General features: G+C 45.3%; 1 protein-coding gene across 1 annotated transcript; it reads left to right on the top strand.

Moving 5' to 3' along the window:
* The first annotated feature begins 18174 nt into the window (after positions 1–18174).
* KCNE4 (potassium voltage-gated channel subfamily E regulatory subunit 4) lies at positions 18175–22150 on the top strand. The gene is given in 3 exon segments (XM_045558817.1): positions 18175–18194; positions 18887–19115; positions 19640–22150. Coding segments are annotated over 2 exon segments (663 nt in total). The 5' UTR covers positions 18175–18194; positions 18887–18984; the 3' UTR covers positions 20172–22150.
* The last annotated feature ends 1029 nt before the right edge of the window (positions 22151–23179 follow it).

The raw sequence follows: 23179 nt of genomic DNA, 5'->3' as shown, positions 1-23179 counted from the left end.
TATAATGGTGAGTACATGTGTGTTTGTTTTTCCATTCTTGAAATACTTCACTTAGGAGAATGGTCTCCAGTTCCATCCAGATCATTGCAAAAGGTATTAATTCATCTTTTTTATGGCTGAGTAGCCCTCCATGGTAAACATATACCACATTTTATTAATCCATTCATGAATTCATGGGCACTTGGGCCGATTCCACATCTTTACAATTGTGAATTGTGCTGCAATAAACATTCGAGTGCAGGTGTCTTTTTGATGAAATGACTTCTTTTCCTTTGGGCAAATACCCAATAGTGGGATTGCTGGATCAAATGGTAGGTCTACTTTTAGTTTTCTGAGCAATCTCTATACTGTTTTCCATAGAGGTTGTATTAGCTTGGAGTCCTACCAACTGTGTATAAGGGTTTCTTTCTCTCTGCATCCGTGCCAACATCTATTGTTTTTTGGACTTTTTAATAAAAACCATTCTGACTGGGGCAAGGTGATATTTCATTGTGATTTTAATTTGCATTTCCCTCATGATTAGTGATGTTGAGCATTTTTTCATATGCTCATTGGCCATTTGTCTTTCTCCTTTTGAGAAGCCTCTGTTCATGTCTTTTGTCCACTTTTTGATAGAGGTGTTTGTTTGTTTTTTCTTGCCAATTTGCTTGAGTTCTTTGTAAATTCTGGTTATTGACCCTTTATAGGATATATGTGAACATTTGGATGTTTTTAACAATTGTAAATTTTTCATGGAAGGGAAGCAGACCCTATGGGGAATGCAGCCCAAGAATCTTACTTTTAAACAACTGCACCCTCCTCCTCCCAGTGCTATGGTCTGAGTGGTCCCCCAAAATTCATGTGGTGAAACTTTTTTTTTTTTTTTTTTTTTTTTGAGACGGAGTCTCTCTCTGTTGCCCAGGCTAGAGTGCCGTGGCGTCAGCCTAGCTCACAGCAACCTCAAACTCCTGGGCTCAAGCAATCCTCCTGCCTCAGCCTCCTGAGTAGCTGGGACTACAGGCATGTGCCACCATGCCCGGCTAATTTTTTTCTATATGTTTTTAGTTGTCCAGCTAATTTCTTTCTATTTTTTAGTAGAGATGGGGTCTCGCTCTTGCTCAGGCTGGTCTTGAACTCCTGAGCTCAAACGATCCACCCGCCTCGGCCTCCCAGAGTGTTAGGATTACAAGCATGAGCCACTGCGCCCGGCTGATGAAACTTAAGGGACAGTGCGATAGTATTGAGGTAAGGTTTTTAGGAGGTGATTGAGTCATAAGGACAGAGCCCTCATGGATAGGATTAGGGCCTTTATGGAAGGGCTTGAGGAATGGGTTCGTTCTTTCCTGCACGTCTGCCACATGAGGCGCAGTGTGGTCTTCTTTTTGGCCTCTCCACCTTCACCGTGTGAGGACGCAGCAGTTTCCACTTCTGCCACGTGAGGACGCAGCATTTTCCACTTCTGCCATGTGAGGACGCAGCAGGGCTGTCAGCAGACACGGACTGCCAGCACCTTGGTCTTAGACTTCCCAGCCTCCAGATCTGTAGGAAATACATTTCTACTATTTAAAAATTACCAGATTTGTGGTGTTTTGTTACAGCAGCAGGAACAGACTGAGACACCCACAAAGTTGTTCTTAGATGCACCAACATTTGAGAGCCACCGTCCCTGGGCTACGCGAGCCTGCCTCCTGGAGGTGGGAGGGTGGACTGTCCTTTCCCAGTGCTGCTGCGTGAGTGTCCAATGTCATGTGCCACTTCATTGAAGGCACTCCGAGAGCTGACAATGGAGCCCCTAAATTAACACAGTCTGTTGGAACTCTTGGTTAATATATTGCCAGTGGAAGGGAAGAAAGAGCCTCCACTGCTGTTCCTAAACAGTACCAACATTTGGAGATGAAATGAATAGATTATGGAAAAATTACACAATTTTCAGGCCAACAAATTCAAATGTTTATTCCTACATTTTTGCTTTCAAGTAGTACATCATGCTTAAATCCAATTTCCTATGACTCCTCCATTCCCTATAGACTGAAATACTCACAGGTACATTTGCCAAGTGCTCTGTGTATGTGTTCATTAAATTCCCACCGTAACTCTGTCTGTTAGTGCCGTTGCTTTTCTAGTTTATATACGAGGAAACAGAGGCTTGCAGGGGCTGGGTGCCCTGTTCAAAGGAACCCAGGCTATCCAGTGACTTCACCCCACAGAGTGACTCTCTGCCCCTGTGCTCCCACCCTGCACTCCCCAGATGAGAACCGTCTGCTCCTTGCAGGTGGGGTCTTGGTCCCAAAGTCAAGTCTTTGTTCCTGCTGATCTCCTTGCAAGCTGCCTCCCTTCTCCCCTCCCCTGCAGATCCACAACCCACTGGTCACAGGAGCCCTTCCCTAACCCGCAGCATCTTCAGATGATTAATTGTCCATCTTGCCTATGGCACTGATGACCTGCCTCAACACTTTTCAACAGAGACCCTTACACCAGCTTCCTTCTTACATTCTGTCTTGAGTGTCAATTTTTCTCTCTAGCTGAGTTGTAAGCTGACTCTGTAACCCCTTCATGGCTTACAGGAATAATAACGGCAGTTTACATTTGTCTAGCACTTTACTCTTTACAAGCATGCCTTACTGTTGAAAAGCAGTTAGAGGTGAGAAGCAAGAAGGGGATAAAATAGATGGTAGAGAAGAAGTTCACTTTGCCAGCGTAGCCTCAAGAGAGATGACACTGAGCAAGGGCCATTAGAACCTTGGAGCCGTCCCTGGACTTGTGGGAGGGAGCTGGCTGTGATTGACAGGGGAGGCAGGTCGTCATGCCCCAAAGGCCTCTGCTTTGCTCCCAGAGGCCTGAAGCAACTGACTCAGTGCATTTGGGAAGGGGCCAGAGAACCTCCCTGGCAGCATGGAAGCTTCTTCCTCTAGCTCGGTATTTTACCAGAAGTTTGCCCACCACCACCTCCTAGGACATCACAGCCATGCCATGGAAGACATGGGGAGGTTAAGTGGTTTGGTCCAACATCCCACACCTAGAGGACGGCAGAGCTGGGTTGTGAACACGTCTACTTGCCGTTAGTGACTATGCTCTCTCCACTATACCAGTGGCATACACAGAACAGCTGCTTGGGATGGTTGGCAAAAATGCAGATTTGTGCTCCATCTAGGAATCCACGTTTTTAATAAATACCCCTAGTAATTTCACTGTAGGTGGTCCATGCATCATACTCACACTGAGAAGCCCCATTCTGTTCCATGTTGCCTCCCGGACATGGCTATTTATATCTCTAAAGTACTTGTCAGTTTATAAAATGTCAGACATAAATGTTCTCATTTGTGAAATGAGGCAGTTGTTCCAGAATCTAGATGATCTCGGGGAGTCCTTCTCTCTCCCAGAACTGGAGCTTCTGAGCTCACAGGACCAGCGTGACAGCTCGGGAGGATGGCGGAGCTTGCAGACGTGGCTCTCTGTCACCTCATGTGGAGAGCTCCGCCTCCGAGGATGTGCTGGCCCTTGTTCTGCGAGATCGCTGTGCATAAGGATCCTGGGTGTTTACAGTAGAGGTGGCCGCATGTGTTGACCTCAGAACCAGGAAATAAACATCTCTGGAAATTCTCCCAATATAGGCAGGAAACTCACAGACCCAGAGATTACATGAACACATCTAGACAAGCAACCCGTTGTCTGGAATGAGTCCTGGACTGGGTGTCTGGAGAATTCATTTCTAGTCCTGCCTGGCCCAGCCACTAACTTGCTAAGTGAATATGAGCACATCACTGTGCTTCAGTTTCTTTCTTGGTAACATAAAGTAAAGAGATTGAACTAGACTGGTGGTTTTCATAATCTGATCTTTGGAGCCCAGGGGTTTGGAAGAGGAACCCCTAGGGGACACCAAGGAGAAAGAGGGTCAGTGGGCAGAGGGACTTTGGGACCCCCAGCCCTGTTTTAATTACAGCAGATTTTGCTTCCTTTGTTTATTCGGGTTCTGTGTAAGCTCTCTTTAGAAATAGGGGCTCCCATGCTAAAAAAGTGTTTGAAAATCACTGGACTAGATCATCTTTAAGTGTTTTTCCACTTAAAAAGTAGGTTTCTACGATTGACCTTTGCATTTCCTTTCAAAATAACTACACTTAAAATTAAACAAAAATTCTTTTTGAGATCTAGGATATATTTTACGTCTTTGCTACTAGTTAAGCTGAGGCTTGAAGTAACTGAGGTTAGTGTCTCTGAACCCCAAACTTTTGGTGACTCACCTGAATTCAAATGTAAATCAGCACCTCATAAGCATTTAATTCATTGGCCCTACTTCTCTGCAACTAAGAACCCCAAGTTCAGGTGAGCAGGATGGGGGCTGAAGAGTAAATATTGGACCTAGTTAGGGCCAATATTTAATTTTAAAAAGCACAGCTGAGCAAACAGAAGACTTTGAGCAAGGGCTGTATTTACGTAGCCATTTCCTTAGTGGGTTACGTGCCAAGTGAATTCAGTGGCTTTTTGACGTTTTTCCTTCTGATCTGAATTGTGACCTGCTTGACTAAGTTGAAGGAACCGATTGAAAAGTCTAGACATGAAAAACTGGAGAATTTTTTTGTTAAGAGCATTTTTAGCCAAGCCTTTCATTATTTAGTGGGGCAAAACAGAGGGTTTAGAGAGCTTCTTGAAATTTAAAGCAGAATGATTTGTGTCTTACTATTCTCCACATTCTTTACTTCACTTAAGAAAATGGTAGAAATCATTCTGGGGCTGTTATGCTGATACAGTCTGGGTGCTGTCTCTCGGGTGACTCAGGAGAAGGGTCCAAACTGGCTATTGTGAAGCTTTCCTGGGGCTGATCTGAGTTGGATGGCTGCTATTTCTTAGGTGAGGGTGCTGATGTTATAGCTTCAAGAACTGCAGTCTCATCACTTAATTAACAAGCAGAGCATACAGACAGGGTCTCCATGTAACTTACTGGCTTGGGATATATTTCTATGTTTTTGAGATGCTTTTCATTTGATCCATGTATTAGTAATAATGTGAGCTGCTATCATAGTTAAACTCCCAAACCTCAGTAGTAACAGAATATAACTTACTGCTCACTGATACAAAGTCCAAAACGGGTTTAGGCCTCTTGCCTTCCATCCAGTCATCCAGGGATCCAGCCCCCTTCCACCTTGTAGATAAGGCATGATGACTTCTTACTCATATTAGCCCAAATGTGTGACACCTGTCACTTTTTGTTCTTATTCCATTGGTTAAACACTAGTCACATGATCCAACCAAGAGTCGTGGGCTGGCAGCCATTTCCCAACAAAAACTCCATGCAATGGGAAGAACACACAAGTCTCTGGTGTACAGTTAGTTATCTTTGCCACAATAAACCTTTGGTTGTTAGATAATCACTAACTAAGCTTGTAATTTTTTGACTGCTTAAGTTCCAAAGAGTTTGATGGCATTGTTGACTTTAGTCAAACCAACAGGCAAAAAAATGCCCAAGGAAATGACATATTTTGAGGCTTGGAGAAATGTCTATCCATCCAATCTGGTATTACTTCGAGCAAAACCTTGTCTTCATGAGCACTACAGGAGAATGTGTCCAAGCAGGGTTTAGCTTCTTTCATGCAGGTCCAGGAGAATTTCTTCCTCTTCCTGTGCCTCAGTTTTCTCTAATGTAAAATGAAATTGTTGGATTAGATCATCTCTAACATTTACATTCTGGCCATATACATTTCATTTCTCATGTTATTGAAATCATTGAAATGAACCGATCTGTCTTTGGTGTGATTAGATGTTGTTCTTCAGGAAAGGCATAGACAAAATCATTCCAAACAGTAGTCAGAGGAAATGAGGAGCTGAATGTTTGCTTTTCTCAATGAGTCTTGGCCATGTTTCCAAATATTTAAATGTTAAATGGTGTCATTTAACCACAACTTCAATGCTAAGAGCAGATTAACTGCCACAAGAGTTGTATTTAACTCACTGTAGTTTTGACCCTGGGGTCTCATGAAGCATATATAAAATGTTACTTGGTGATGTATTTATTATTACAATTAATATTGACAATTTATTTCTAAAAACATGGATTAAGTGCATGGAGGTCAATAAATTTTGTTTTTCTATTTGTGTTTACCTTTAAATTACACTCGAAGTTTTTATTCTACTTTTGTAATGAATCACTGTGGCCCCAAGGAAAAGTTTCTGTTTTTTTGTGTGTGTGTGTGGCAGTCAATGTGTTAAACAGCATCTATTTTGGAATTTTAATCCTAAATGACTTATTTGAAAATATGAAATTTTCAAATAAGAATAAGCCTATAATATTTTCAACAAATATGAACTTTAAAAATTATTTGAACTTTAGTCTCAGATCAAATATTTTTAATAATGAATTTTCTCTTCAACTACTTCATGCCATTATTGGTTTTTAAAAAGACAACTACATGTAAAGGTACCAGGGTGGTGAGGTTTCCCACTGAATTGCTGCCCATAATGGGGTTAGATCCTGAGCCTTTGGGTCAGTACAGTTTATCACTCCTTCTGCCACCAGGAAAGTGGCTTTTCCTCAGAAAACTTCCCCCAGCTTGCTCCATCACTGTTCGCAGGACTTTGGGTTTGTACATGCCGGAAGACATTTATGTTTTGGTGCCAAAGCACCAACTGATGTGAGTTCAAACAGAGGAGAAGATTTGTAATGCACAACTGCTGACAAATACGTTGCTCTCTGCAGTTCTTTGTGTGTGGGAGGAGACTTGGTGTCCTCCATGGGACAGAGGCTTCCCTCAGCTGTGGACAGAAGGCAGAGGGACAGTGAATGCCTCGTGGGGGACAGTCTTCCATTCTGCCCAATGAACAGCTTCTTTCGTCCATATTGTTTATTTTTATTTACTTATTCCTTTTCTCTCAAGCTCCTCTGCCTCTCAGATTTGTAAGGGAAGGATTTAACCTTTAAATGTTCCCTGGCCCTTTTATTTCAAGTAGCATCATGGCTCAGGGAATTGGCATAATGCTGGAGTCAGAGTCACTTGGGCTTGATTTGGGGGTCTGCCACCTGGTAGTTTTGTGAGCTTAGGCACTCCGTGCCTCAGTTATCTCATCTGTAAGATGGGTCATGGTAAGGATTAAATAAGATAGCTCATGGGAAGCACTTGGCACATAATAATTACTCTCTCCATTCATCCATCCATCATCCATCATCCATCCATCATCCATCCATCCATCCATGCATCCATATCTATCTATCTGCCTGTCTCTGTCAGTCGACCTATCTACTTATCTGTTTATCCTATCCTCTCTCAACATATATCTACATCTCTTTATGTAGATTGTTAGATAGAAAAAGAGAGGAGAGAAAGAGAGGGAAGAAAGTGGTAGTGTGAGAGGTGCTCCAATTCTTTTCAGGTAACTTTCACTTAGATTTTTTGATGGTGAAATAGTTCAGGCATATAAAAAAGTACAATACTATAGAAAACACATATTTAATCACCTTCCAGCTTAAGAACTAGACCACTCAAATTCAACTCAAGCCCCCTTCCTACCCTTTTCTCATCTCCTTTCCCTTCTCTGCTCCCTCCTTTCTGCTCTCTGGAGAAGTAACCACCAGCTTGATTGGGTGATCGCTGCTCCTGTGCAAGATTTCATACTTTTACGTCTATATCCACCAATGACTTACAGAATGAGAAGATATGTATCTTTCTGTGATTTGCTTTCAATGTCTATTATGTTTTGAGATGTCTGTTTTGACGCATGTATGTCTAGTGTATCTGTTTAACTTCTATGTAATATTCCACGTGTTTTCTTTTTTTCTTTGTTTTTTCCTGGAGGAGTTTCTTCCTCCAACCTCCCCTCCTCCTGTGCTGCTTTACTCTCTGCTTGTTCTTCTCTCAAATTCCCTGCTTCCCCTCCCCACAATGAGAAGCTGTACTGGCACAAGAGGACAGGAAAAGCCACCCTGTGTTTGTGGCTGATCTATGAGCACCCTGTGTTCTGGTCACCGTGATGCAGACATGGCATTTGGTTGTGGCTTAAAAAGCACATCACCAACCTGTCAGGCATAAAAACATTTTACTAAATAACAGATGCAAAAGAGATGCCCACCCCTTGCATAGGGGTCTGGAGTGTCATTGTCCACATTGTGTGGCAGCCAAAGACGCCGTTTGAAGAGACTTCTCCAAATGCCCCTCTTTGCTTGGACAAACCCTTATGAACACTAACAAGGAGATTTTGTTGTGCCTCCCTCTCTCCTTTTCACTTTAAGAGAAGAATGTGGATAAAAGTCACTCACACGTCCTGTCCTTCACCGTCTTTGAAAAATATTGCACTTGATACATATTAAAATATACGAGGTATGCACATGTATATGTTATACCTCAAAATAGCATAATGAACATTCATGAAGCCATCTGTCCACCTGCAAACTAGACACCCCCACAACCTGTGTCAACCTCTGGGCTCCACTGTGTGGCTCCTGGAGGTAACGACATCATTTCAGGCATCTCTTGGCTTGGTCTGGAGCGTCTGTACTTGTGGTGGGAAGATGGGGAGCAGCTGAAGGAGGGGCCATTCTGCTTTTGCCTAAAACCATAGTTGCAGGAAGGCAGGATCTGAGCCGAGTTAGTGACCTGGAAATAGATCCGTGAAGAAATGTACAGGTAATTGCCTAATTCATGTCCTCTCTTTGGGCCTCAGCTCTTGGGAAGGGCTACACTGGATGACCTCCAAGGTCCCTTTCATCTGTTGGATAAAACACATGCTTCTTTAGGTCTCTGTGTCTCCACTGATAGCACCACTAAGGTAAGCATCGGTCTGTAGGAAATTTACCCTCAACTGCATCACATAACTGCTGTGTCCCCTTACAGAATGTCCTTGTGCCCTTCGAAGGGGAGACAGAATTCCACAGCTTTCCCTGAGCATCCCAGGGCCTCGTGTCTTTCTTCCCTGAGAATGAATCACAGCGTCAGAGAGCTGGATCCTGTCCAAACCTCAGACCAATCCAAGTCATTCCTTGTCTTTGAACTGTTTTTCCTTTTTGTTTTTTATTTTTTTACTTTCCTTTTCCCTAGTGTCTAGTTACTGAGTCAAAATTGTGGTCCCTTGTAAGCTATGAGTACGTTTAAGAGGAAAAAAGAGATTTGGAGGTGGGGGGAGCAGAGGATGGATCCTGACGTCAAATATTTGCTGGCCTATCAGGGTGAGGATGGAGGAAAATATTCTAAGATGGTCAAAACGGGAAAAGCAACGACTAATAGTCAGAGGTTCCAGATATGAGAACTTTCTGACAATTCCAGTCATCTTGGAGGAAGCTGTTTGTCCAGGAAGGTGTTTGAATATTGAGAAATTGATTAGGTCAATAAATATATAATGTGGATATAGTCAGGCCCTGGGCTAAGAGCTGTGGGAAAGCAACATGACTAAGACTGTAGTTGGGGGTGTATGGCCTGGTAGACATGTACCATATGCTGCTTTGCAAAATAATTAGCTACCCATCTTCAGAGCCATAATTCAACCATCAGAAAAGCCCTGCAAGAACATGTCCACAGGCTAAGGAAGAGCAGGTATGAAGGGTGAATTAGGCCTTGAAGGTTGAGAGAAGGTGAAGATGTAGGGTGTGGAGGGGGTGGGGTGCAGAGACAGTGTTCCAGAGTGGGCAGTTTGGGAACCAGGGAAATGGCAGCTCAGAGGAACACTGCTGTTTAAGAGCTTTCTGGGCAACGTGGGTTAGACTGCTGGGCACTTGTACCCAAAGGAAACATACCATTTATCTTCCAAATGAGATGTCCTTCCAACTTTTCTTTTCACCCAGGCTGCAAGCATCAGTGTTTCCTTTGACCTTCTTCCTTTTTTCCCGTATCTTTTGGGGTGCTCTAGTATGCTCCAGTCCAGCCTCAAAGTGGGTTTACGGGTGTTTCCTTCCACCCCTATGCCTCACCACCCAGCTCCAGCCAAACACTGGGGAGTGTGTGGAATGCTTTGGGGAACAAGTTCTGGAGCATAGGTGGCAGTTACCACTGTCACTAGATGGCCCACAAGATGCCAGAGAGGTCTGGGCTGTGTGGTGACTACCTCAAGCAAAGAGCAGCCTGCCCCGGAGCTGTTGCTGCAGCTTTCCCCAGAAACAGGAGTTGGCACTCATGTGGCATGGCGCTCTTCCCTGCTCTTCACAGGGGGCTCAGCCCCTGTCCAGACACTTGTCTGAGATATTGGCAGTGGCCACGAAGTGGGAGAGGGAGACCTGGAGCCCAGGTTTCCAAACCCTGGTGCCCAAGTGTGCTCTCCTGGGTCCGCCCCTTCTCCCTAAGCTCAGATGGGAATACTTCCCAATTTGATCTACAGATTCAATGTGATCACTATCAAACTTCCAACTGCCCTTCTTTTCTTTTCTTTTCTTTTTTTTTTTTAGAAATGGACAAGCTGATGCTATAATTCATATGAAATTTTCAGGGACCCAGAATAGTCAAAACAATCTTGAAAAGGAGGAATGAAGTTGGATGACTCATACTTCCTGATTTCAAAACTTACTACAAGGCTACAGTATTCAAAATGATGTGGTACTGGAATGAAGCTAGACATATAGACCAATGAAATAGAATTGAGAGCCCAGAAATAAACCTGTGTATCTATGGCCAATCGATTTTCCGCAAGGGTACCAAGACCATTCAATGGGGAAAGAAACAGTCTTTTCAGCAAATGGTGCAGGGACAACTGGATATCTATATGTAGAAAAATAAGTTCAAACCTCTACCTCAAATCATATACAAAAATTAGCTCAAAACGGATCAAAGAACTAAATGTACGAGCTAAAACTATACAACCTTAGAAGGAAACATAGGTTCAAATCTTCGTGACGTTGGACTGAGCAACAATTTCTTAGTTATGATGCCAAAAGCACAGCAACAAAAGAAAAAAGAGATAAACTGCACTCCATCAAAGTTAAAAACTTTTGTTTATCAAAGGACACTATCAAAAACCATGAACAGACAACTCACAGAATGGAAAAAAATGTTGCAAATCATATACATGATAAGAGTTGAGTATCCAGAATACATAGAGAATTCTTACCACACAACAACAAAATGAGAAACAATCCAATTAAAAAATGGGCAGAGGACTTGAATAGATATTTCTTCGCAGAAGATATATAAATGGCAAGAGATAAGAGCAAAGGCATAGAGTACGCACAGTTTCAAATGAGCCTCAGATTTTTTTTCTTATTAAAAAAACCCCGTAAGTTCTTTTTCCAGGAGACCCACATTAGGGGGCCAGGTTTTCTGTGGGTTGAGCCCGTGTTATTAGTCATGCAGCCGTAGCAGGCTGAGCATGACACGTCTCATGCCATGGTGGACCAGTGCTAGAAGGAGGTGGCAGCCCTGGTCTTGGAGTGTGCTCCATCGTAGATACACATTTGGTCCTGTTCAAAAAAGAGGCCAGTATTATTCAGCCAAGAAGCCAGGGTCTGACAAAGCCCCAACACCAACCTCTGTTGCGCAACATCAATTTTTATTTTATCTGACTTACTTTCTTTGCAATCATTTTTTTGTTGTTTTGATCCTTTAATTTTATGAAATATCTATTGGTTTAGATCACAGGACAGGTGTGTTTATTTGAATAAATGAATCAATGAACCAATACAGGCCAAATAAATATGTCATTAATGAGGTTATATGTGGCGGAGCACGGGGCCAGGGCCATGACAGGTTTGGCTGAAATTTCTGGAAATATTAATTGGAGATGCTTAGCTGTGAGTCTGCCTAATGACCAAAGACCAACTTACTGTGTGGCTTCCTCATCCCACAGGAGCCCCCGGGGCAGAAGGGAGGAACTTTCACCTGTCCTCATGCTCACTACTCAGCACGGATCAGCATTTCTGATGTCACTTTCCTGCTAGCGCGCAGGGCTGAGTTATCTCTTAAGCTCAGAAGAAATACTTGCTCTCTTAGCATGGCCTTTGGTGTCAGCCTCAACCTCCCAGTGTCCAGCCCTCCTTTTTCCCTTGGTCACCTGTGGGAAGCAGTGTGCCACTTTCATAATTGCTTCCTTGCTGTGTAAAGAGCCAGCTTTGATGTCATCGGGTGCCAGGTCTGACCTGTCAGGCAAATCCTGTCTGTGTGATGGTGCCGGGGTGAGCTTCCTGGCTGAGTGGCCGTTCTCCCTGCCCAGCTGGGTCGACATCAAGAACCTGGATGTGGCCCAGTAGCCTTGGGCCACTCTGTGCTTTAGACCCAGCTCCGTCTCTTGAGGGAGATGAACGGAGAAAGGTGACGGGAAATCGCTGCGACAGGAAGTCAATCCCTAGAGGAAGGGAGATCCTCGCTTCCTGCTGTCTGGAGTTTAGTCTGTTTTTGCAGAAGGACAACCCAAGCTAAGACATGCTCTTGAAATCCACAGTATAAGTCCCTTCTCTGAATCAACTGCCTTTGGTATGGACATTAGTTTTTGTTGGGTTCTATGTTATAAGCTGGCACTTAGAAGATTTAGGAACACCTTTTCAAACCTCCAAAACCCTTTTTTAAAATGAGTATCAGTTCTGCCCTCCCGAGCGGGAATCCTGGAGCCTTTCCTCAGCAAACTCTTTCCATCTTGACCTCTCGATTAGTTGGGGCCAGAGGAAGTGACCAGTGATGACTGAGCAGTGTGTGTTCCAGAAATGGAGTCTGTGTGCGGTGGGATTTCAACAGGAGGCAGGGTGGGCCATGCCGGTTCTGCTACTTCCTACTGTGTGTCCAGGGCAAGTTACTTTTTGGGCCTCATTCTCCACACTCACCAAATTTGGTTCATAATTGCCCTCACTGGGCTCTTAGGAAAATTAAATTTAAAAGTCTGCAAAGGATGCTTAGCATGGGCTTTCTGTTCTTCCATCAAAAAATATCTTTTAAAAGGTCTACTATGGGCCAGGTACCATTCTAGGTGCTGGGAATAAAACAGTGCTTGTTACTTATGGTCTTTAAACTTAAACTTAAGATAGATAATGCATGGGTCTCCCAAATCCTGTCTTTTTGCATTTTGAAACATTGTTTAATATTTATGATAAGTGAACGCTGGCTGTGTGCTGGGCACCGTTCCAAGCTCTTACATACGCAATCGTTATGATAAACAAGCAGGGCTTGCAGGGCGTCCTCCTAGAGCAACCCTATCTTTGCGTCCCACTGCTTCCTCAGACTCATTCTCTAGGGCCAGTTATTCCCCTGCTCTGTGATGAAACTCTGGGGCAGACGCACAACTTCTGTAGACACTCTTAGGTAATAAAGTTCCCCAGGATACTTTAGTTTCCCTGAATGGTCTCAGGGCAGCAATAAATATGTCCAGTTCCATGTGACAGCCGTAACTTCTCAGGTTTATTTAGAGTTAAAGCTCCTTCTCTTCTCCTTTCTACTGCTTGTACCTGGGCAGGCTGGAAGCCCTTGGTGGGCAGGGCCGTGGCTTCCCACCGGTTCCAGGCACTTCCCTCCGACGTGGGGAAGGCATCTCCTCCCTCAGCCCCTGGGCCGCCCCTTTTGGGCAAGAACTAGCAAGCAGCCCAGGTCTGGGCTCTGTCTCCCGCACTCCTGCATGCAGACCACTGGTCTACGGGAAACGCTCCCGTGTCTTTTCCCTGACAGACTCCGGGAGCACGGGCTTCCCTCACTTGGCAAGCTCTCTCCAAAACCCTGGCCAGGAAGAGTTTCTTGCCCTTTAGATTTTTCCAGGCATGGGTCTGGCCTCAGGCCTCTGTGCCCGGAAGGCTGCAGGCTGCAGGAGACACTGAGAATTTGATCTCTGTGAAGTTCCCCTCACTTCCCTTAACCTGAGGAGAAAGCAGTCCTCTCCTCATCCCTTCCCCACGAGAAGGAAGAGAAAACACCAATGACTCTCTCTTACAAATTTTCTACTTTTTTTCTTATTTTTTTTATGCCATTGGTGTGGGAAAGGGGCCCATACTTTTTGCATTTTTGTCTTGGGGATCAGTCTAATGGGAGGTGCAATAGTGGATAATTTTATTTCTTCATCACGTCAACCCATCGAGGTCGGTACTGTTACTCCTCTTTTATAGAAGCACAGGGAGGTTAAGACACTTGCCTGTGGTCACACAGCCAGGAAGACAGCAAGTACAAAGAAATAAGATGGGCCCAGGCAGGCTGACTGTGGAGTCTGTGCCCTTAATCTCTGGCCATATCGTCACCTGACCTGAGTTCCTGACACCTGGACATGCCATCCACTTTTTAAAACTACACACACTGACGTGTTTCGTTTGTCTCATTGCTTCTGGCAGTTCTATGTCACCTTGCCCAAGTTTTGACAAGGAATTATTCCAAACATACCACTGATAGCCCTTGAGAATTGTGGTTGAGATACATTCATGAGCTTTATTTAAATTGTCTGGAACACTTGATAAGAATTTTGGAAGCAAAGTCGGTGTTCCAGGGCTTAGTTCACAAGCACGCTCATTAAGTCAGTCAACTGCTTACTCTGGTTTCCTTGGCTCCTCTAACTGCCACAGGCATGTCTGGCACTCTGCACACCCTTAGTTTGTACTTTGCGTGTCCTCGGCAATTATGCGCTCAGTCAGTCCTGAACTCCCACTCACTCGCCGCCGGCCACAGGGCTTTCTCTGTAGTTGGTACTTGAGCTCCTCGAGGCAGGGATCTATCTTCTGCCTCCTTGGTCTCCTGTCCTCATGCCTCCCAGGTGGCGACATCTGGCCCTGTCAGCCTCTCCAGCTCTGTCTTCTACCAAGCCCCCCTTGCTGCCCCGGCAGATGCCCCACTGACTTTTTAGTTCCTCATTCTTGCCATCCCTCCTCCCTCCCCACTTTCTTCCTCCAAAGGGTCTTTCTACACATCACCACTGGCTTCAACTCATACCTTCTTGCTTCCTCTGGCTAACTCCTACTCAATCTTCAGGTCCCAACTCAAGGATCACTTCCTCAAGGGAGCCCTCCCTGATTTCCTCTGAGGAGTTCAAATCCCTATAATCCTGACTTTCCAAACACTATGTATCTTTCTTTTGTAATATCAGTCACTCTTGGAACTTTACACATAGAATTTTTGGATTTCTGTCTCCCCAATCAACTATAAGGTCCATAGAGGCAGAGGCAGTGTTTCCCTTCACTTTCCTTCCTTTCCTTCCTCTCCTTTCTCTTCTCAGCTCTGGGTTCTAGGCCGGCTCCACATGCACTGGCTGTGTGAGTGGGGGCAGCTGCTGCAACCAGGTGGTGCTGCGGTTTCCTTATCTGTAAAATGGGCATCATATGGAGCTTATCTCATAGATTTTTTAATGAGAATTAAATAAGATAAAATTTGTGAAGGTCTTAGAGAAGTGCCTGAGAGACTTTAGGTACTATGCCAGTATTTGCTATACAAATATCAGGTGAAAAGTGTTTAAACGAAGGTGAGTTAATACCAACTTTACTCTTGAGTTTCAGGAGTTCTGACTTCTTTCACCCTCACCTCCTTTGGGTGATGTCTAAGCAGGACCTGCTCATAGCCACATCCCCCTGAGACATGGCTGGTGCTATAGGGAGGGCCTGGGGGCCTTATTAACTACCTAGCAGATACTCGGCCCTGTTTTATTCCTAGTGCTAGGAATGATAAAAAGTATGTGTCCAGGGAGGGTGACTCAGCACGCGAAGGGATGACCCACTGCTGCAGTTCCCAGACACAACTTTTCAGAAAGAGCTTCTGGGAAAAGCAAAACCAGAGGTGGGCATTGAGGATTTCATTTTGCAATACTCTGCCAGACCCACAGCCTGGTCTGCTCAGGAGGGGGACAGCCTGATGGATTATGGGACATTTCTGGAGATCTTGAGACAATTAATGATCCTACCCTGACATGCCTGAGGGTGGCTAAAACTGAACGCGGAGAAATTATGCAACCAGGCCAGTCACGTAGCAGGGGCGAGGCTGCGCTGGGTCAGATCTCTGGGCTCCAGGCTTCTGTTTAATCTGATGAGATTCGCGGCTGTGCTATTATCCCAGCATAGACTTTGTTTAGTCACAGAAGCTGTTAACATAATTTCAGAGATGTGTGGCCAGGGACTCCTGGGTCATCTGGTAAAAATGACGTTACCAGGAAATGAAAGTACTCAAAGCTCTGGAGAAAGTGTGTGTCAGTAGCAAGTAGGGAGAAAAAAAAGAAAAAGAAAACACATCAAAACAAGACCAGAAGTCAGCTGTACGTCTGAGCAAAGAGAAACTGTTGTACCACGGATAACGTGAATGTAGAGTAAGAGTATTACTACTTCATTGACAACTTCTAGAACATGCTGAAGCTGGTGCATCCTTTGATACTTAAAATAGCATGGATTCAGAAGAAATAATTTGTGATTGCATGTTCGTATTTATGTTTGAGTATCTGGCCATTTAAGAATTCATATATATATATATATATACATACATATATTTTAAAAGCTTTAGGAAGACACAAAAGGAGTTGGTAAAATACCCATCTTTCACTCTGCCCTTTCTCAGTTCCCTTCTCAGATCCATTCAGTGAGACAAAGTGTAGTGGAAAGAGAAAGGGCTTTGGAGTTGCACAGACCTGGGGTCAAGTCCCAAAACTAATACTAATGGCATGACCTTGAGTGACTTGCTTAGCCTCTCTGACCTTCAGTTTCTTTATCTATGAAATGATTATAACAGCACTTACTGGATTGATGTGTGGCTGGTACACAATCGATGTTGCTGTCTCCTAAAACTGTGGCTGAGAGTAGACATAATTATTATAGTAACTCTTGCGTGTTCCCATCCTCTCCCAACAGAGTGTACATTCTACATGCTCTCCCGTCCCCATCATTATTTATACCATCATTCACTGCCATCATTCTCAAATACTGTCATGAATGAGGGCATGGGAGATTGAGCTCTGTGTTATGAGGTTACAAGCCCTACATCTTAAATTCCATTCCTGGGGGAGAGAAGAAGGGGAAAGGGCAGTGATGAAAAGTCTAGAGATGACACATGTGCACCAGGAAGCAACCTGAAGCCCTTGGTAGCAACAGGGCGCTCTCAACAGTGACAACAAAAAGCATAAGCTGGGCACGCCCATTCTGCCAGATGCCCTGCTAAGTGCTTTCCTTGCATCAGTTTGTTTAACTCCAGTAGACACACCCATGCAGGCAGTCAGTGGGAATCGGAGGCAGCAGTGACTCTGGGCCGGCATCCAGCAGAATTTCACCTGGGCTGTTTCTTCCCTGCTGCTTGCAATGAATTTTGTTCTCCCTACGTGTCTGACTTGCTGCTATGTCCTTTGGCCTTCATCCTAGATCTGTCTCTGCACCCATGTCTTTTCTTGCTTTTATTGCCTTGGGACTTCTCGTTCAGATTTGGGGATTTATTTCCTGGCACCAGGCTTTGTACTTCCTGCTCCTTGAATCTGGAAACCCCTTTTCCCACCTCTTCTCTGCCTCCTCAAAGCTCCCAGTTTGCAGTGCTTGACAATCCCCAGGTGGTTGCTAATCTTATATATCCCGAGGGACATAATCAACACTACTGAATCAACAAGCGACAGGCGTCTCTCTCATAGGCCTGTCTCGTCCTGATGTCCCAGACACACCTCGGTAGGTGTGGATGCAGATGGAAGTCTTCTAGTGCTTTGGACGGATACAGGTTGAAAAGGCCAAATCTACCGTAGCTGAGGCAGCTGTGGAGCTTTTTAAGTATTGATGCAACTGTGCGGGTGTCTCTATTGGTGTGAGCAAAGTTCCATGATGAGGATGATACTGGTGTTGGAACGGTCGGCGCTCGATCCCTCTGTGCTGGCGGGGGATTTCTGGTGCAGCCCAGACATGAGGTCAGTAGGCCAGCTGGAAAGACAGCGGCGTGTGTGCATCTTCCCACCTTTCCTACAGGTGTCCTGTTAGAGTTAGGGTTGGATGCTGATCCAGGTGGGTTCTTGTAGCAGCAGTGAAAGTCCCAGTGCCTGCACCGTGTATGTTCCAAACCTGGTCAGAGGGATGCCCCACACTCCTATCTGACAACAGTAGAACCAGGAGGCTGTTGCCAGTGGAGCTGGCCCATAAGACAGTCTGGCCGCAATTCACAGGCCACGGACAACTGGAGGCAGAGAATCCTCCCCCTTTACTGTCACTCAGAATGAAAGCCTCTCAGAATAAGCATCCCAGGGAACAGAGGGACAGACATCAAAGTCTCCAATTTCCCTTCCAATTTTGATCACAGTAGCTGTTTTAACACAGGGTTTCCCTAGGTTTTAAAAACTGGAACCGTGCTCGGTGGCTCGCCGGAAGAACCCTGCCCCTCATCTGACCTGCCAGGGACAGCAAAGAGGTGAGGGAATGGTCTCTGGGTGGCACTTCAGAGGAGAATCTGTGTGGGGTAGGATGGAGCAAAACCCGCCTGTGGTATCTTTCACTGTAACCCATTTCCACTTCATGCAGACCACTGACAAGAATCTGGAAGATTTTTCAAATAATTATTGTAAAAAATAGGTTTGTGACGTTGAGGTGAAAGACACTCGGAATCTCTCTGTGCTTTTAAAGGGCTAACCTGCCCCTGCCAGCCTTAAATCTTAGAATGGTTAAGCGGAAAGGGACTCAAAAGGTCATATGGTTCATATAATTCTACCCGCTAGAGTCCCCCATGCACCACAATTTTATGAATCAGGAATGTGAGGTGCAGAAAGGTTAGGGAAGGATTTATCACATTTGCATAGTTAGCAGAAGAACTGAAATTTAAACCCTAGTTCCTTGACTGGGAAGCCTGTACTTGCTTCCAGCTGTCTTTCCTCCAGATTATGGGATTTGACTGCCTCTGAAAACCTGCAGACCACATAATGGTTACTCCCCAAGAGGGGGATGAAACATGAATTAATTTTCAATGAGTGGCCTTCGGGGTAACGGTTCCGGAATAGCATATTCCTTTCTCCTCTTTCTGCTCATTTTCTCGTGCACCTGAGAACTTTGGCTCAGCTCTGGGGCACGAGGAGCAGTTCTCACTTCCTAGTCTTCTTCTGTTCACAGCTGCAACGTTTAGTGAGTTGAACTGCAGTGCTTGAGTTCACTGCTCACTCTGCCACGACCGACCTCTGTTGTAAATTTTCCTCCCTGAACACGTGACGATGCATTTCTAGACTATATATCCCAGCTGCAGCAGCGGAGCTGTCAGAGCGCAGAGCCGGACGCAGGAGAAGAAGTCTCTTGGACTCCACGACTTAGGAATTCAGGACTCGGGACAAATTGTCAGCCTTTGGTAAGTTACTCTGCTTCATAAAGAACATTTGAAAGAGGGAAAGTTCAAACAACGAATAGATGAAGTTTTCCTTTCTCTCCTTTTTGTTTCTTTTCTTTGTTCTGAGGAAGCTTTGCTTTGAATTAAAAAGTGTTTTCTTTTAGAAGCAAAATGTAAACTTTGCTCCGTCAGTTAAAATGTTTCCTAATTTTTATTATTTATTTTCTCCATGCTCTCCTGTCTTATATGAAATTTTTAAAAAATTGTCAAAGTAATGTATGCTCAATTTGTGAAATGCAAATAGGACAGATATGTATACACTAAAAAATGAAAGTCCTTCTTACTTTCCTCCCCTGTCCCCCCACCCCCTGCACTCCAAGCCTTCCTGGCTCACCTCCCTTAGCTGTTTGGTGAGACCTCTTCAACTATTTCTTTCATGCATTTTTAAGCTTTTTTTATTATTGCAATCCCACAAACCTGGTGTTGCCCTCCTCCCTGTAGGGTGGACCTGTGGGACGGCTCTGACCTGCAGCTTTCTCCCCAGACCCTGCAGCGGGCAGCGCTTCGATGCTGAAGATGGAGCCACTGAACAGCACGCACCCCGGCACCGCCGCCTCCAGCAGCCCCCTGGAGTCCCACGCGCCCGGCGGCGGCAGCAACGGCAACGAATACTTCTACGTTCTGGTTGTCATGTCCTTCTACGGCATTTTCTTGATTGGAATCATGCTGGGCTACATGAAATCCAAGAGGCGGGAGAAGAAGTCCAGCCTCCTGCTGTTGTACAAAGACGAGGAGCGGCTCTGGGGGGAGGCCATGAAGCCGCTGCCCACGGTGTCGGGCCTGAGGTCGGTGCAGGTGCCCATGATGCTCAACATGCTGCAGGAGAGCGTGGCGCCCGCGCTGTCCTGCACCCTCTGCTCCATGGAAGGGGACAGCGTGAGCTCCGAGTCCTCCTCCCCCGACGTGCACCTCACCATCCAAGAGGAGGGGGCGGACGATGAGCTGGGGGAGACTTCCGAGACGCCCCTCAACGAAAGCAGCGAGGGGTCCTCGGAGAACATCCACCAGAATTCCTAGCACCCCCGGGGCCTCCGGAGGCGGCTCCGTTAGCCAGCACCCTTAGAGAGAGGAAGGACATTTTTCAAGTGTCTGGTTTCACTTTTGCAGTGCAGCTGCCACTTTGAAGAGACCCTCGGCGAGTCCCCGAGTCGGGGTGGGGAGGGGACAAGGCTCACCCGAGCCGGCAGCAGCGAGGAGGCCACGACGTGCCAGCGGTTTGGACCCGCCGCTGAAAAAGCCCCGAAGACGAGAGCAGTGTAGACACTGACTTTGGGGCCAGGGTCGTGGGGTTCCTGTTCGGAATTTGGTCGGATGATGTGCTTGTCATTTTCTCACTGGACGCCCTGGGTAACTCGGGCAGCACCTGCCCGTTCCCAGGGCTGTCACATGCCTGGGGCGCGCTGAGGGGCTAGTTTTGATTTGCTAATTTGCCTAGAGCTTTGTTCTTCCAGATCTGGTTGGTTGTAAGTACCTCTGCTGTGTACCTGGGGCATTACTTCACAGCTGGTTACAAGCTTCTTTTGGATTAGAGGGGGACATTTGATGGAGGATTTTTGATGGGAGAAAGCTGGAGTTCTGAACCAGCCCATTTGCACACTGTAAAAAAAAAAAAAAGCAGCTTTTAAACTGGTTAACGTTGGCTGGGGTCATAAGAGATGATCTGCTATTTTGACCTTTTGTCTAACCTATGACTTTGAACTCTCTGACCTGTGACCCTGCAGCATGGCATGCTGGCATGATGTTCTTTGGATCCGAAGAGTTTCCCCAGAATCTAACCTGCACTCTGAATAGCGGTGCAGGCGACTCTTCCTGATCCTTCCAGAAGGAGTAGTGGTGGGGTTGAACAAGGCCAAGCCGCTAGCTCCGCTGCTGCCGACTTTCCCAGCCTAGTTTTCTGAGCGAGGAGAGGACATAATGTGGTATTTCGTCACGTAGCTGAGACCTAGAAGGGCATACTCAGGCGGAGATTGCACAAAGCTGGGGTCCAAGTTCTGTGCTTCCTGAGCCCGAGCCGGGACACGCATTTGCTGTGTGGTCCTGGGCGTGTGATCAGGAGCTCCCTGCCTTCATGAGACTCCCTACCGTCTCCATCCCCAGGGGGCTGGGAGGATGTCTTTAGATTTCAGGACTCTGTGATAAATCCTGCATGGCCTGGTGTGAGGAAGCTTGGACCAGATACTCCCCCTTTGGTCAGTCTGAAAAAGGATCTGCCGATTTAAAGGAGCAGCTGGAGAGTCAGCACACATGTAACTGGGGAACGCAGGGCGGACCACCAACCAACTCCTGCTGTGGCTTCCCCAGGATTGAGCCAAAAAGGCAGCACCCCGTTTGCCTCTGCAAAATTCTCTGGTTGGTGGGATGTTAACACTCCCGGCTGAGGGAAAGAGATGTCTAAAAGAAAACACTCAGGAATGCTTGCCAATGTCTCCATGTATTCCTGTGGTCAATAGCTTTACAGCAGATCCGTTAGGCCCTTGAAGACGAGGAAATGAAAGGTCAACTTTAATTCTATTAATTTTTTTTTTCTTTTTTAAAGAAAAACATACTCTGTATGGATTGGAGACGCAGCAGTAACTATTGTTCCCACGGAAGGGTTAACAGTGTAGGAGCTGGTTTATCAGTCTGCGTTGACACAGAGCCAGGGGAAATTTATGTTGGGGGGAAAAGAGCCCTTCGTTCACTTTAAAATTCAGAGTGTGGATTTACTCCAAAGGGGGCTGTTTAAGTTGAAAGAAGCCAAGTTAAGTTTGGCCCCTTGCCTGGAATCACTTGAATTCTGAAACTTCACTGCGACGGACGTGTGCCTTGTCACATTTTCCATTGCTTAATTCTGAAGTTTGGTGCAAGTCTATCTGCGCCTATTAAAAAGTGATGTATATACTTCCTTCTTATTCTATTGAGTTGTATAGAATTGTCTTTTCATATTTAACAGTTTGTAATTTTCACAACATTTTTTAATTTAAATAAATAAACACATTTTCCCTGGGAAATCATGAGCTCTTTCTTTGATCGTCAATATAATTCTTCATTTTTAAGACATTATAGACACTTTCTCCAAGCCGTCTCTGGGTTTTGCTCACTTTCCAAGGCAGATTCTCTTGAAGGCATATCTTATTTCTGCCTGGACCATGGGGAAAGTGAGGCTTGGCTTTTCCATCCTTTTATATGCTTCCCAGTGAGTGGAACACAAGCTGTAGACGGTTTTACATCAACTTCTCTTTTTTAATGTGGTGGCCGTGAAGCCTTGGACTTGAATATGTAGTGACATGGCAACTGTTGCTAAGATGTTGTTAGAAATCTGGTTGCAAGAAAATGTTTGATTTGCATGTTGGCTTGGCAAATATTGTCCACAGGTTGGCCCCAGCAGCACCGTGTTGTATATACAGCAACATGAACCTATGAACACAATGAAGCAAAGTGCACGAGTTGGGGTTGACTTTCCTTCCTCTCCTAGTCTCCTCCTGACCGAGGCTGGTTTCCAGGCCCCTCCCACTTGGTCTCGCTGCCTCTCTTGCCCCCAGGCTGAGGCTTGGCCAGCCTGCTGCTGCCTCTCCTCTACGATTTCACGATCTCACATACGTGGTCAGAGGTGCTTAAGGAAAAATTCCCAAAACCCATGACCCATTTTTTTTTAATAAAGCAGATGGTAGGAAGTGTCCTTACTTTTCCGTTTCTGTTTTCTGTGAGCTTGGCTTTTCTGTTTCAAGTAAATGTTTCCATTAGGTTCACAAATAACTATCTACCTAAAAGATTTACCTGGCAATGGTATAGGGGAGCCTGGATCCTTCTCAAATAATATCAAGCATGTTGATCCACCAGTTGGTACTTTGACCATTTAAGATGAAAAGATTATTATTATTATTTTATGTCAGAATTTTACAGGGGTATACATGTTTGAGAAGGTTATTTTAAAAGATGAGAAAGCCTTTTGATTTATCCCAGCTTAATATCATTCTTGGTAAGGAAATAGTTAAGAAAAATTATATATTTTTTTACCATGGGCGGAAGAAGAGGGAATTCTAAAC

Source organism: Lemur catta, chromosome 8 (assembly GCF_020740605.2).
Source record: "Lemur catta isolate mLemCat1 chromosome 8, mLemCat1.pri, whole genome shotgun sequence".
Classification (NCBI taxonomy): Eukaryota; Metazoa; Chordata; class Mammalia; order Primates; family Lemuridae; genus Lemur; species Lemur catta.
The sequence above is the reverse complement of the archived record's forward strand: the minus strand, read 5'-3'. Positions and strand labels throughout refer to the sequence as shown.